The sequence below is a fragment of the Vipera ursinii genome (genome assembly GCF_947247035.1).
Source record: "Vipera ursinii genome assembly, chromosome: 2".
Classification (NCBI taxonomy): Eukaryota; Metazoa; Chordata; class Lepidosauria; order Squamata; family Viperidae; genus Vipera; species Vipera ursinii.
In genome coordinates this window covers 44,218,437-44,234,871 of record NC_139513.1, presented here as the reverse complement: position 1 = coordinate 44,234,871, position 16,435 = coordinate 44,218,437, and the positions used below count along the sequence as shown (strand labels likewise).

Genomic DNA, 16,435 nt, shown 5'->3' with positions numbered 1-16,435 from the left:
AGTGCTTCTCTACACAATAGGAACCTGTGTGTATTTTAGCAAATCTTAACATGTAACAAATATAATCTTGAAAAGATGTTGGGCTCTTAGTGGTAGAGTTGAAATTTAATGTTGCACAGCCTTTATTTGATTGAATCTAGGCAACAACAGTTTCAGAAATTGCAAGTGAAAGCTATTTGCAATTTGCATATTTTTTGCCCTTAAAATTGAGACAATCAAGGAATGATCTCCTTTGGTGAGATTAGAAATAGAAGGGTGCTGATGAGATCTTTTCCTTTCTTTCTATAGCTCATTAATCTTTAGGTATTTCGGTGTGACGCTGCTAATGGTAGGTCAATTCCCTCAAGTTGGCCATGTCAGCAGAGGTCCCTAGAAGTGAAAGGGATACAGACTAGAGAGCTTGTTTCCATTCTACAAAGTTCAATTAAAACATATACACCAAAAAGACAAAACAGAAAAAAGGAGGTTTATAGCCTGAATAGCTATATTCCCATTTTTGTTTTTCAAGTTAGCATTTAACAGAGGTTTTGTTACAGGTGATATTTTGTTTGCCTGTAGCGTTGCAGCAACTGAAAAATTGTGCAGCCATTATATGTATCTTTCTTCTCCTCAAAGCAAATATGCCCTGCAAAGGAATCCCACAGCTTCTCAGTTCCAATTGTTTCCGTGAAATGTTTGTCAAAGGGAGAAAATGGCACTTAAATGCCTAACATTCACTGAACATTGGTTGAAAATTAGGTGCTCAAGGGTGATTCTTGCCTTTTGAAAAGTATGACTTGAATTACATTGTTTTAATGATATGGAAAGCTCAAGGTGATCTTGTGACATTCACTCAGCATGACAAGAAGTCTGCAGTGGGACACCTTAAGACTACATGGTTTCTGCTGTTTTTCTTTTTCAGTAGCAATGTTGAAAACAAATCCTTGCAAGTTAATCCCCAACGTCAGAGCATCAACATTGGAAGATTGTTTGTACCTGAGGGAGAAGAAGTTCACCATCCTTCAGCCAGCTATAAGAAGGCTTCGGTCTGCCATTTGCCTTACATTCCCAGTAGATACTTTCTTCTATAGCCACCTGAACATCACTTATTTTCTGAATCCAGTTGGGAGGAGCTGTAAGGAATATAGGGATATTTATCTGAGTAACATTCATTTACTCACTGCCAGGATCGTACAAATCGAACAAATAAATCTATTCCAATGCTTTTCTTTCTTAAAAAATAGAAATGTGGGCGATTGCTATTTTTATGTTTCCATGAAAGCAGATTTTATATATATTTAGCGTTGATACCTAGTAACTGGCTGGACAAGTCTCTGCATTATTATTATTATTATTATTATTATTATTATTATTATTATTATTGTTGTTGTTGTTGTTGTTGTTGTTGTTGTTGTTGTTATTGGCAAGATTTTAAAACTGGTTTGCCATTGGCCTCTTCCTAGGGCTAAGAGAGAATGACTGGCCCAGGATCATCCTTCGCGCCCAAGGTTAGATTAGAACTCACTCTCTCTTGGTTTCTAACCCGGAACCTTGAACACTGTCCCAAACTAGCTTTCATGGGTATACCTATATGGGTATACCTATAATATAACCTATAATGATATTTCTAATAATGCTAACCTAACCCTGAAATACTTAAGCAAAAAAAAGCAAATATGGTAAAATAATAAACATTTATCTTGCTTTATTAATGTTATCTATATATGTCAATTATTTCTATAGATAATTTGTGTTTTTTTTTGTTATGCATATGATTTGCAAGATAGAGTGCAGAAAAGTATGAAATATTTCACTATCTGAGGGGGAATAAAGTTCCCCCTGAAATCTATCTTGCACCTTATCATATACATGGATCAAATCCTGTAGTATATGAAGACTGATTTGTGAAGCTACAAAATATTTAGGTTGTAAGTAACAAATGTTTGTATTTTGGTGACTTTTTTCAGTCATCATACCGTAATTATAATTTGTATAGGCAAACACAAACAATGGAAGAGTAGTATGATTGTGGAAAAAATAATAAAAGCTAATTTAACATTAGAAGAAAAACAGCAGTTTAAATGGACTGGAGGGATAAACAATTAAATTGGATTGTGCAGATCCCAAAATAGTGATAAGAAATGTGAAAAACATAGCAATCGTGGAGTTAAAGTAGATCTTTAAACAAAATCAGAAAATACTTTATGAACCTGAATTCCAAATAAATGGACAAAACCAAGATGCTTTAAAATCAACAAACATTTTTCCCTCTGTGGATTTACATGGTTACTCTTGCGGACCATGTTACAATTTATATTATATGCAATATCTAACTATTTGCAGTTAAATAATATCATAAAGTAACTTTCAGAAAGATGTATCGCAAAATTAAAAGATTATCAGTACCTTGATTTCAAGTAACAAACACAAAGCCCAATGAATAATATGGGGGTATTTTAAACTGCTAGACAATTAAATATTTTATGGAATGGGAAATAATAAAGTTCCATATAAATATTTGTAATCCATAACAAAAATACAAGAATATATTATACACCAGCAGAGGTCTCCAGGAAACTGGATATTTTGTATTATTCCATCTGTATTTAGCCAGGTAAAAGAATGTCAAATTTGTCAACTTAAATTTTTTCAACATGAAGCTATAATTTTAAACCCATCTCTCTTTTCAACATTTGTTGAAATTTTTGAATAACAATAATTCTCAAAACAACAAAAATACATTTTAATAGTTCTGTTTGTGGTTACTCTTAACAATACTGAAAACACTTTTTAGCACATGCTAGACAGCTACTTTGAAACTTAACATTAAGAAAACCTAGATCATGGCATCCAGCCCTCTCAATTCCTGGCAAATAGATGGAGTAGAAATGGAGGTAGTGACAGATTTTATTTTCCTGGGCTCCAAGATCACTGCAGAGCGGGACTGTAGCCAAGAAATTAAAAGACACTTGCTCCTCGGGAGGAAAGCAATGGCAAATCTAGACAGCACACTAAAAAGCAGAGACATCACCCTGTCAACAAAAGTGTGTATAGTCAAGGCTATGGTCTTCCCAGTTGCAATGAATGGCAGTGAAAGCTGGACCATAAGAAAGGCTGAGTGCCAAAGAATTGAGGCCTTTGAACTATGGTGCTGGAGAAGACTCCTGCGAGTCCCTTGGACTGCAAGGCGATCAAACCGGTCAGTCCTAGAGGAGATCAACCCTGACTGCTCTTTAGAAGGCCAGATCCTGAAGCTAAAACTCAAATACTTTGGCCACCTAATGAGAAGGAAGGACTCACTGGAGAAGAGCCTAATGGTGGGAAAGATTGAGGGCAAGAGAAGAAGGGGACGACAGAGAATGAGGTGGCTGGATGGAGTCACTGAAGCAGTAGGCGTGAGCTTAAATGTACTCCAGAAGATGGTAGAGGACAGGAAGGCCTGGAGGAACGTTGTCCATAGGGTCGCAATGAGTCGGACACGACTTCGCAGCTAACAACAAGACAGCTACTAGCAGCAAGAAAAATATATCAAGAAGAAAAGTTTAAGGTCTTTTGTTTGAAATATAAAATATACTAAAAATAAAATATACTAATTTGATCATTATAACTTTTTATTATCATCTTAATTTTGGACGGAATTGTTATTTTGTATCTATGGATTGACTCTGTCTCACACAATTTGATTTACTTTTTTCTCTTCCTTGGAATTGGCTAGTACTATAGCAATTCTGCTTAAAAATACTTGGGTTTGCTTCTTTCTTCTTGTTTAAGGTAAAGGTAAAGGTTCTCCCGCACATGCGTGCTAGTCGTTTCCAACTCGAGGGGCATCATCTCCATTTCAAAGCCGAAGAGCCAGCGCTTGTTTGAGGACATCTCTATGGTCATGTGGCTGGCATGACTAGACACCAAAGGCGCACGGAACACTGTTACCTTCCCACCATAGTGGTCCCTATTTTTCTACTTGCATTTTTACTTGCTTTTGAACTGCTAGGTTGGCAGAAGCTGGGACGAGTAACAGGCGCTCACTGTGTTATGCGGCACTTGGGATTTGACCCACCAAACTGCCGACCATCTGATCGACAAGCTCAGTGTACTAACCCACTAAGTCTTTCTTTTTGTTTACTTGGCTCAATTAAGCCAGGTATTTATTTATTCCATTTTTTAACCTTCTGCAATCAAGAAAACCAAGGGCCATTGGTCTCTCTTGTCTGTTAAAAATAAACAAGATCTACTAACAATATTTCAATGTTAGCCTGCAAGGAGGAAGAAGAGCAATGCTAAAGAATAAAATAATACTTTATGTCTTATTGCTGACTGACCACTAACAAGTATTGTATGTTTTATGTGGTGACTTTAATCATGCCTTGACTTTAATCAATATTTTTGTTTCTTCGTTACAAGTATATGAAATTTGGGCAAAGTTATTTGATCAATTGTGTTTAGGCAGCCTAAAAGTAGACCTGTAATTTTTAGGGAAGGGATCTTTTACTATGACAATCTGAAATTACACTACTATCTATTTAGTTTCAGATCTGCCACTAAATTAAATATTTAAAAAAACCCTTCTGTTCATAGTACTTGATTGCTTCACACTGCCTCAATTTATATACATTGTGCTCCCAGAAAATTTCACCATATCAGTCACACTTCATAATGTTCAATACTTTCATTATCCACACATTCACACCAAAGGAATTTAGAATGAGATATTTTGACTTTTCTGAAGCTCTGGCTAGAGATGCAATCAATTCCTCCTCCCCCCCCTTGGAATGCATACAATTACAGCCATTCAAAACAACTCTGATACAGTTTTGAAAGTTCAGGATCAGGTCTTCCAGAATTAGCTCAAATAGTTTCCATAGGTCTCATAAGAGTTCCTACTGTAGTTCTAGATGAGATACAAATCTTTATCACCCAATTTTAAGTTTAGGGAGACTAAAACTAGAGTTTGGGTTACTGTAATTTATTTATAACTATAGTATAGAAGATGAAACTTGACCTGCATGAAAGAATTGTATTATTCCCTTCAACTATTCAAGAAAATGATACTAAAGTGAAGTAAAGTAAAACTTTAGAATATGACAGTAACTCATTTATATTCCAGGGAAAGTTCAGATTTCATAATATGTTTAAGTCTGATGACACCGGAGGAGAAAAACAATTTTTGTGGCACCTTTGTGAGTAGCAGTGCTAGGCCTAAAATTAATCCAGAGCTGGAGGCATAAAATTGGCACCCTAGCCATATGGCTGAAAATGAGCAATTTTATGGAACAATTTCCATGGAGAAAGAAATCATGAAGGCATTCAAAGCTAAAAAAAATGCTGTAATGATGGATGCCTTTGATCAATGTCATGAAGTCTCAAAAATGAAAAGAGATGGCATTCCTAGATATTGTCAATGATGGTAACTAAAAGACTGGCTATGAAACTAATGACAACAATGAACCTGGAGGGGGTTGGTGTAAGTTGTCAGCATTGCTATTCCAACTGGGACAAAATTATTCGTCCAAACTAATTGTGCATTAAATGTTATTCTTTCAGGTCTATATTAACTTGGCACCCCACCCACCCCTTTTTGGCAAGATTTTGCATTTTGCGAAGTGATAGTTCCTTTTTGGCATTTATAAACATTGAAATTAAGACTTCTGAATTAAGAATAGGAGGAAAAGAAAGCTAGAATGGTGGAGGGGTTTTTTTGCACCAGTTTGCCTGAATCTTTAATCTGATCAATGCAAAACAGAATAAAAATGTTACTTTCTGTGACTGGGAAAGTATACATCTATTGACACAGCCTACAACTGCATTTACTTTTTTTTTGCAACTGCAGCATTTCTAAGTAAGTTAAATTAAGGTTGAAATCAATTCCAATTTGATGATTCTTCAAACTGTTAACATGCCAGATATTCCCCATCCTATACTTTTGAGTTCCCGCCATCACTTTGTGATTATTAGTCATTAATGAAAAGTTGAAGCGTATTGGATCCAGAAATGATCCTATAGTATCACTTTTAGTATCTCACTCTGATTTTATAAGGATTTGTTTCTGAGTACTCTTTGGTTTGGTTTTGAAGCTACCTATGAATGTTCCTAACATGTTTTCAAGCTACCTTTGGAAGTTATCAACCTATTATTTAAGTCGCTTGTTAATCTGACAGATATACATCCTGATAAGTCAGTATTCCCTGATTATGATTCTATCAAGCTGAAGCTGTAGTTCTGCTCCTAAAGCCTTTTCTTGCTTTTCAATGGGAATTTCACTTGAAAACAATCAATTTTTTTTTAAAAAAAACACCAATCCAAGTCTTCTTTCTTTTTCTCTTACTCTAACCTGTGTTGTTCAGATACTTACCTGACTTACTCTTTCTCCATAGTGGAAGGAGACACTTAGCTATAGATATGCTTTAAGCAACATGAACTTTCCTACACATTATTTCCAAAATAAAGCATGGCCATTTTTTCACACAAGCACCAACCTCAAGAATCCTTTGTTGTTGTTGTTGTTGTTGTTTTTTAAAATATTCTTGAGTTTTTTTCCCCATTCATTATTTCTTCTGTATAAAGCTATTGGCTATCCAACAGTTTTGGCAACTTTTCTTTCAAATTAGAGCTAAAACAGGTATGCTAAACTTCAATAGGCTAAATAAATATATAGTTCTTTCTGTTTGGAAAGGACCGAAAGAAATAGCATTATATCATGGAATACCTTCTATTGCCATGTTTAGCTGGGAGGGATAAAACATGTCTGGCTTTAAGGCATAAGACAATGGCCTGCTTTTACCCTTAACTTAGTTTCATAACACAAACATTTGTGTATTAGTGTCACAAGGATCTTATAACATCCTGGACTGCAGAGATGAGTTGTACCATAACTTTCAGATAGATATAGAGCTCATTATTAGATTTCACCATAATAAGTACTTGGTTAATAGAAATTGGCATACGGGGGACATCTCGATCTTTACATGAAGAGCTGGTACCAATGAAAGATCACTCAGAAACAAAGACTTGATGAAAGCAATAAAAGAAACAAGCAGTCCTAATTTTGTTTAAAGGCAGAACTGACAAGATTATTCAAAACAGCATGTTTTCTAACAGATAATGAAAAAAAAACTTGAATGAATTGCTTTACAATAGCAGTTTGTTTTTAACTAGGCCAATCTCTGTCTCATGACATACATTTTTAGTTCTTCCACACTTCATAGCCTCAATCAATAAGCCTGTCTCAGAGGTTTTTATTTTATGTAAAATTACACTTGCTGAGCAAACCTATTTACAATATAAAATGTGAAGAGAAATATCAACATTGACATTGCAACAAAGCATTTACTGCATTTTGGCCTCTGCTATAATGAAAATCAGGTAAATAAATAATCTGGATACCATAAAATGTTAGTTGGCCCCTGGCCACATTCTTTCCTCTCACATTTTCAGCTAGGCATTCATACATGCCAGCATCTTCCTGCTGAAAGTTGGGAATTTCGAGAATGCTGCTTGATTTGTGTCTCCGAGCTTTTTTGGGGATTTGCTTTCCATCTGTTCTTCTCCAGCTGATTGTAGGAACTGGGCTATTTTTGAACAATAAAGGGAAAAAAATACAATGGTAAAGGCTATATAAGTTTAAATGACAGATGTATTATTTAGTAATAATTTCTAGACAAAACAATTCCATTATATGATAATCAAAACTTAGGTCAGCTCTTCCCAATGTCTAATTAAATTGAGTGGAAATTCTGGAAATACCAAAACATCTTGAAGGTGCCAAGCTAGGAAAATCTGACCTGCATCTTCAATTAATCATAGTTATACCTAGGCTGTTATTGGTTATACTTATTATCATGCAATGATGGTGACTTTTGTCATATATCTTAATGTGGGTTTTTGCCTACGATCATGTAGCTCAAAATATTTAGTGGAGAACGTACTGAGAAAAGCATGTCCGATGGGCATACCCTGTGGGCCTGTACACTTCTGACATTTATGCTAGAGGGTTCTGTCCATTACATACACAATTCTGCATTGATTTTATTCTTTCTGGGAACATATACCATTAATTAAATCTTTCTATAAGCACAGTTTTCCAATAAACAGAAATATGATATATTTAGACAGAAAGATATCTATTGTCTTTTTCAAACATAAGTATTTTCCCCAAAACCAATCCCTAATCCATCATTCGATTTATTTGCAACCCTTAACCTATAAAACACGGAACAGCTTCTCCAAAAAGAAACTAATGGCAGACTATGGAATAAAAATGCAACCTTGCTAAGATAAAAATTTGAAATGTAATAATAAGTGTGGGATATGAAGGAACATATTTCAGAGTTGGACAAATTGGTGATTAGTAGGCCTAAATACCTGTAGAAATATGACATAGGTATCCTTTCCACTGAAAACAAATACCTGTAAGTTTTGCTCCTGTCATGAAATTGGCTATTTTGTATATATTTTGTATACACACACATACACACATACTACCTAGAATACTTATAACAAGGCATTAAGTCATCAATGATTAATTTAAATTGTAATAAAGACTTGATTTCACCTAAATTTTCAAATATACTTTAAATTTCCTTAAGTATGTAGGACAATATTGTGGAATCAAACATTGTGTCTTTGACCAGATGATATGTCTAGGAGCTCAGTGACAGACTACAAAAATATCAGTGTCCTCTGTTGTTATTCACAGCAGGTAATAGAGTACACTGAATTTGACTTTTTTATTACAGGTCACAGATCCACCAAGCATATCCATGAAAGAGACACTGAATTAATTTATCGGAACAGGTCACATTATACCAGGTCTGTATTGTAGACAAATACAACAGCATTATAGTTCCCTTATAATAAATCACTTTCATGCTAATTCCTGACACTGAATTTTCTCATTGCTGTGGAATACTGCAAACTTATTTTTAGCATATAATTCATCAGGTCCTCAAGATTTATTTTCTGCATCCAATTTATATAATATTTTGATTTGGTTTGTGTGGCCTATCTGGAGAAGGATCATACCTCAATAACTTTTGTTATTAGATTAAATGATTGATGGATTAGATGTAATGAAGCAGGTAGATCTTTAATTTGATTCCAGGAAGATGATGCTGTTTGAAGTGACAATTTGTATAGCACTGGAAAATGAGCAATTTGTTGAAAGGGTCCTGGAGCAAACATAAATTGTGTCAAACAGAATTCTCCCAATTTGGTAGACTGTATAACTGTCTGAAAATAATTTCACTACTACTATGTGATTGGCAAAAACTTACTTTCCCAGTGCAAAACACTCCAGCCTCACAGTTGTTCCTTTGGCAGATGGCACCGTTTCTGGGAATTGCACTTCGATTTTTGGCTCATATTCACCCATCACTCCTGTGAATACAAAATAGATGCTACACTGGGCTGATTTCTGCATTTCATATTCTCAAGTATTCCAGAGTTAACTGGGAGTATTTTATGTATCATTACACAACAGTTTTTCTGTTAACTTCAAAGAGGACCTATCAGCCACTCAGTGAGGGCTTCCTCTCCCAAAATTGGCCTGTAGCTCTTAGCAATCTGCCTAAGAGTAGAATATATACAGTATATATATATTTTCTATGAACAGCAAAGTGCTAATTAAGTATAATCAGTGCCTTTTATAGACATAATGAAAAACTGTAGGCCATCAGAGATTCAAATAATACTAGGACAAACTGTTTTCGATGGCGTTATATAGGTTTTATTGCTTTTGTAAATCACTTACCATACTTTCAAATAAATAAAATAAATCTAAATACTGGTTTACATAAGAAGTCATGTTTATACTCATTCAACATATAAACTGAACCACTAAGGTTTAATGTGTTTTCCTGGAGAATAAATTCATGAGCATTACATTATAACTTTTTAGAGGGTATCCTTTGTATTTGTTTTTGTCCACCTACAGGAATGAATGCAAGATTAAGGTATAATAGGAAAACTGCAATTGTAAGGAACTGAATATGGGATTAAGATTCAAAAGTATCATTTTTCCAAAATACAGTTTGCAGACAGCTGGAATCCCTGCATCTTTGATTCTGAGCCATTATGACTGCTATGGAGGATGCTCCCCTGTTGCCTGGCTTATGCTCTAAAAGTGATCTGTTGATGTTTTATCCATGGAAGCAAATAACAGCAGCTGCCTCCTGCATGGAATGTTAACCCTAGAACTCTGCAGAATGCAAAGCTACTTCTGCTGCAGGGGGGGGGGACCAGTAATACAGCTAAAAACAAGGCTGAATATGAATAAAGAAAATAATCACTTTAAGTGGAGCATTTTTTTCTATCCTAAGTTTGTTGAAAATTGGTGTGCCACACAGAGTCACAGAAAGTAATCTGAAGAGTGACAAAGTATAAAATAAATGTCAAGTAAAGATCATATGAAGTGCAAGTCTATCGATATTTAGTGCTATTTTAATTGCAATAAACTTTATTGCCTATTATTTATTACGGAGTGCTGTTATCTTCCCACCGTAGTGGTCCCTGTTTTTCTACTTGCATTTTTACGTGCTTTCGAACTGCTAGGTTGGCAGAAGCTGGGACGAGTAACAGGCGCTCACTCTGTTACGCGGCACTTGGGATTCGACCCGCCAAACTGCTGACCTTCAGATCGACAAGCTCAGCATCCTAACCCACTGAGCCACTGCGTCCCTCTTAATTCACCTAACTGTTACTCAAATAGGTGTACATCAAGTGAATGATAACATAGAATTACACCAAGTTTGCCATAAGCTATAACTTTCACTAACGTATTCAAAAATGATTGTGTTGATATTTTCTAGCTTGGGGAGAGTCATATTATTATTTATTAAACAATCAAATGTATATAGCTACCCATCTCTCCATAGTGGATAAAGCAGAAAATATAAAACAGCAAACGCAAATATAAAAACTATAATAATAAACATTCTAAAAACCCAAAATACCAAACCCTAAGTGAAGAAAAAAAATATAAAAAAGGCATCCTTAACAATAGATCCATCTAGATCAGGGGTGTCAAACTTGCAACATCACGTGACGTGTCACGACGTATCATGACTTTTTCGCCATTGCCAGCAATGGGGTGGGCGCAGTTTCACTATGATGCATCTGGCCCGCAGGCCGGCAGTTTGACACCCCTGATCTAGATAAATCTCTGGTTATGTGGAAACCTCAGGACTGATCACAAATCCATGTTTGAGAAGCTTTCAGAATTTAACCAGTTTCTTCCCCAAAGTTGAAGGATCTGGTTTGGGAATCAATAAATATTAGGCAAGCCAAATGTTACCATTTATGATTAAAGTGTACACATAAAACTGCTTAATGTAAATGTGGAAAAAAAATACTGGATATAACCATACAGAAGCTGGCTCAGTGAATGTTCCCTGTTCATAGTTCTTTGTAAGAGATGATCTGATGCTTAAAACATTATAGATGTTTCTCTCTCACACAGAGAATCACACTGATCAAATGGCTTTTGAAGAAGAATAAAACAAGGAGTCCTGCTGTTGCTCAGCTGTTTTGAAATGAAATTGTCTTCATGGTGACTGGCCCTCACATGTTTGTCTTTATCTGTTTTATCCACTTTCATGGGTCTCTTATCCTGTCATTATTTAGTGTTTAAGCTACGGATAACAACTTATGATAACAATGCTGATTTCTTGATTATTGCTATAGTGTTTCTGCATAACATTCTAAGACTGTTTCATTTTTCTCTCTCTGTATAACTATACCTTATCTTACACACTTCATACACACTGCCAGTATCTTACTGGCAAAGATACTGTATAGTGCTATAGTCAGACAGATTGCCTTGTTCCTCACTAACTGCTTTTGCTTACCCATGAGTTTGTCAGCACTATGGCAGGGCCTGATTTTGGCTCAGTGTGACTGCTTACTCCAGTTTCTCAAAAGAGCCTGGAAGGTCGTCCTGTTGTTGATCTTCTACTCAATTCTATCCCATCTACGTGTTTATCACATTACATGTTTATCCCAGGTAATATTACATGTTTATCATAGCAGTGCCTGCACTTTCTACGTTGCACGAGAAAAGCTCATCTTCCTTCCCCTGTTCTGACCACTTTCTACAGGTGGGCGATCGAGAGCATCCGGTCATACAGCATCACAGTCTGGTTTGGAGGCATCACTGCTACAGACAGGAAAGTGGTGCAAAGAGTGGTGAGGATGGCTGAAAAGATCATTGGCAGTTCCCTCCCTCCCATCCCTCCCAAACAGCACAGAAGCGTTGTTTGAAATGGGCCCGTAAGATTATCTGGGACACTACTCATCCTCTTCACAACCTGTTTTCCTTGTTACCTTCTGGGAGGAGGCTTTGTGGTATCCGTAGCAGAACATCCAGATTCAGCCATAGTTTCATTCCATACAGCATTAACCTTGTGAACTCTCAAGCTTCCTCCCTCCATTATATATTCAAGATGGACAGTATTTAATATTTTATTGTTATGTTTATATAGGGGGTGTGGGTCTATACATATGTTGTATATAGTATATTTTCGGTGTGTGTCATGTAAATTTCATTTTTGATGTGTGCCGTTGTGCCCACAGTAAAAAATGACAATAAAGATTATCTTATCTTATCTTATGTTTTGTGCAGCCTTGAGACCTTGTTTTTTTTTATTCATCCTATTAACTTGTCATTGTTTCATTTCAATATCTTCTCATCTTTGGCTGGGCTTACTTCAGCCATATCAACAGGTTGTATAATGGCTGCACATAGTTTAATGCCATAGATGGCATTAGCTGCCATAATACAGTATACAAAAGATGTAGCTGAAGCTATCTACATTCACACCACCAGAAAATCCTGATCTGGATTTTCATCACAAAACTACAGTTAAAGTTTTGGTTCTTCCTTCAGCACAAATGGGAAACCAAACAGGCCTGCCATTTGAGGCTGCCCAGGATATCAAAAAAAGAGACTTTGCCAACAAGTTGTTCTCTGCAGTGAAAAGTAATGAAACTACTTCAATTGAGGGGAATGGATGATCACTTGTAAACTATTTTTAAAGCTATGGCTCCCCCGTGCCACTGTTACTCTTTCTCTGCACTCTGATTACTCCCAGCACTTACAGGCTAATTGAGGACTGGCTGAAAGTATACTTAGAATAGATTGTGGAAGACAAGCCTAAATTTGAAGACAGTTCTTACTATGGAAAGACTGGAGCAAAGGCTATTTTCTGACAAATGCTATGCCACACAGAGTGCCTTTTATCTAGCACTTGGACAATTAGGTAAACACCATCTCAGCAGCGAAGCCACAAACTGGTCTTATATTGATCCAGGAACTGTCTAAACCATAAGTCTACTTTTCTCATTGCCTGGCCATGTCCAGTTTTGATCCATTTTAGTTCCCCATGGAGAAAATGCTGCCTGATATTGTAAAAGTTTGACCAATGGGTTAAGGAAATTTTTGTTTTTGAATCTGCCATATAATAAAAAGAAACAAGGTGGTCTATGTCCACCTGAAAAATAAGTATTGTTTTTTTAAAAAGTGCAAAAATCCAGGAGAAGTTATATTTCTAGGGGCCCCGAGAAGCTGGTTAGGAAGCAGAATTAAAAATGAAATGCAGATATGAAATACTATTTATACATAAATAAATATAGTATATTTATATACTATAAATACTATTTATCGACTTGCAGTTATTGAAGGAGAGAGATGGAAACAGGGACAAGTACTCAAGAGCAGTACAATATTACAATTTTAATAACTTTCTGGCTATCAAGTCATACTTTCATAGAGAAATCTAAGTATCCGAAATACCTACAGTTTTAATGGACACAAAATCCAATTAATTTATATAATTGGGAAGAGGCAGGTTGCATAGTCATAATCATCAACACCAATCTGCCAGAATCCTCTCTCACTTCTGCAGTAGAGCATATGAAGATGCCTCAAGTATTCTGAATGGGACAGAACAATCTTCCCCAGAAATAATTTTATAGGACTTCTGTTTTCTCCTTTTAACCAGGGTTATCAGATCCATATTTAGTGTTAGATTACAAAGTAAATGCTAATCAAGAAAGAAGTTTATTTTTAAAAAAGAGAGGCATCGATAAAAGCTATTATTCATCTAATTGCTGTGTATTATAAAAAAGTATTCAATTATTTGAACTGTTGGAATGGAGGACAGAGATTTAAGACTGAATGTTTTCCCAAAGATAACATTTTTTACCAATAATGTTTTTATCTTTTTGTTATTCATCTTGCTTATACAGAGTGTTAAGTACTGTAATAGATCTAGCACCAACATTTTAGATTATATACTTATTTATGTAATCAGGACATAACAAATTGGATGAATTTGCCACTTAATCTACTAATGTAACAACAATATACTCCAATGAAAGTAATTCCTCTTAAAAATTGAAATATACTGGCCATGAAATTGTCAGGTTTTTTTTAAAAGGGATCCAGATACAAGTGTCATACTCCTACTACATATTATTTTTATTTGCATTCATTTCCTTTAATTTACTTTTTTGCATCCTGAAAGAGTGGTCTTTTATATTAACTGCCTTAACATATGAATATTGATGAAAGAATTGCATTTAAACAGTTGAATTATAGGAAATGTAGAACAGGAAATCGAAGACTATAAATAGCAGGGCTATTTCATAATGCCTAATTTTAACATACAAATTTACTATATCTTCAAGTATACTAATATTTCAAGCCCCAAATCTTATCACATTTCACTTAATGTTCCTACTAGTGATCATTCAGATTGCTACTATTCAACTCAATGAACCACCACCTGGTTTTTATGGCCCATGAGCTTAGAAAAGGGGTCTAGGTGGGAGTTTGCCAAGTCCAAATTTCACCCAAGCTCTCAGGGTGAGTGAAGGTGGAGGGGCGGAACATTCTGGGTGGTAGCAGCAGCGTATCAATGGCCTCCTTACTAGTGGGCTGGTGCCATCCAATGCCTACCATGCTTCTTGCCCTGCAGATCTGTCAGCCAAGCCACAAAGGCAGAGAAGGCGTGGCATCTGATCCTTTACAGCAGGGGTCCTCAACCTTGGGAACTTTAAGACTTGTGGACTTCAACTCCCAGAATTCCTCAGCCAGCAAAGCTTAAAAGTCTTAAAGTTCCCAAGGTTGAGGACCCCTGCTTTATTTGATCTAGATGTCAGACTAGATTGCTAATTTTCTTGCTATTTTATACCTACAGACATCCTGTAATATTCAGTTTATTATCTAAGAAAGCATAGCAAGCATAAGCATATTCAAATATTTAAAATGAATGATAATCTGAACTCTTGTTCAGGGCCAAATCATAATAATTACTTTTCATTGTCATTGTATAAAACATAGATTTTTAGTATTATCCTTTAGAATTTTAGAATATTAATATTATTAATGTTATCCTTTAGAATTTCTTATGAATCTTATTACAGTGTAATAAAAGTCTTACCATCATTTCTCAGTATTAAAGGCGTTGGAGGCCCTTGTACTCTTGTATTGGTTACTGAGTTTGTCACGACACACGTATAATTTCCCACATCAGATTTCTCTACTTTAGCTATGTATAAGTTCCCAGTTTCTTGAGAAACAAAGCGACGATTATCCTGGTGCACAAAAGTTGGATATTCATTGAAAATCCAGGCATAGATCAATTCTGAAAATAAAGCAATAATAACTATTAATACTACTATAGAATATACTATACTGGAAAGCAGAAGACTAGGTCATCAAAGGTGCAAACATTGATTCTCTCTCTGTAGACATGCACACAGACCTTCCAAACTGTAAAGTTGAGAAAGAGGAGTGCATTTGTATTAATTTGAAGCCACTCTGATTTTCAGAGACCAACTCTGCTGTTTAGGCTAACAGGGTAAAAACGTGCTTCTATACAACCCTGGGGGAATCATTCAGCAAAATAAGCAAGTGCTTAGAGCAACAATGTAAGAGGATTTTCCCCTCCCCAGTTATCATGCTCTTAACTCTTTCACTTCCATGCTCAACTTTAGATGACTTTTTTGGAATTGTCCTAATCTGCTGTGTTAAATTTTAATCCACATTAAAAAAAATCTCTGTCATGGTGAGTGACTCCACTTTAAACATTTGGTTTCAAAGTGTCATCATTTGTTTCCATCTTGTAGTGTGAGAGTTTTGCTTCCATTGAGAGGCACCATTGTTTGTTTGTATTTAGGACATAAATTGGCTGTCAAGGATGAAACTTTGGCAGGTACATGCCTTTGTGTTTCAACTTGCCTTTAGATTGGGGGGGAGGTGTTATTTTCAAGTGGGTAAGGTAGAGAAACAAAACTTCTTTGATTCAGATGAAGACCATGAGAGCCTGAAGCCTTGTCAAGGACATCAGAACAGGTGTGGATTTGAAGCAGACAGTTCCCATAACAAAGTGAACTTGTTGATATGGATTACATAAGACATTGGGGGTTTGGCTGTGAAAATTATTGTTTAAATCTATGAATT

General features: G+C 35.7%; 1 protein-coding gene across 1 annotated transcript in view; it reads right to left on the bottom strand.

The window, feature by feature from the left end:
- LOC310635394 (contactin-4-like) overlaps positions 1-16,435 on the bottom strand; it is a 284,515-nt gene that overhangs the window by 115,991 nt on the left and 152,089 nt on the right. The window contains exons 5-8 of the mRNA XM_083354280.1: positions 15,414-15,617; positions 9,249-9,351; positions 7,360-7,544; positions 976-1,112 (exon numbers count right to left, since the gene is read on the bottom strand). Coding sequence (XP_083210406.1) covers positions 976-1,112; positions 7,360-7,544; positions 9,249-9,351; positions 15,414-15,617 — 629 coding nt within the window. The remainder of the gene's footprint in view (positions 1-975; positions 1,113-7,359; positions 7,545-9,248; positions 9,352-15,413; positions 15,618-16,435) is intronic.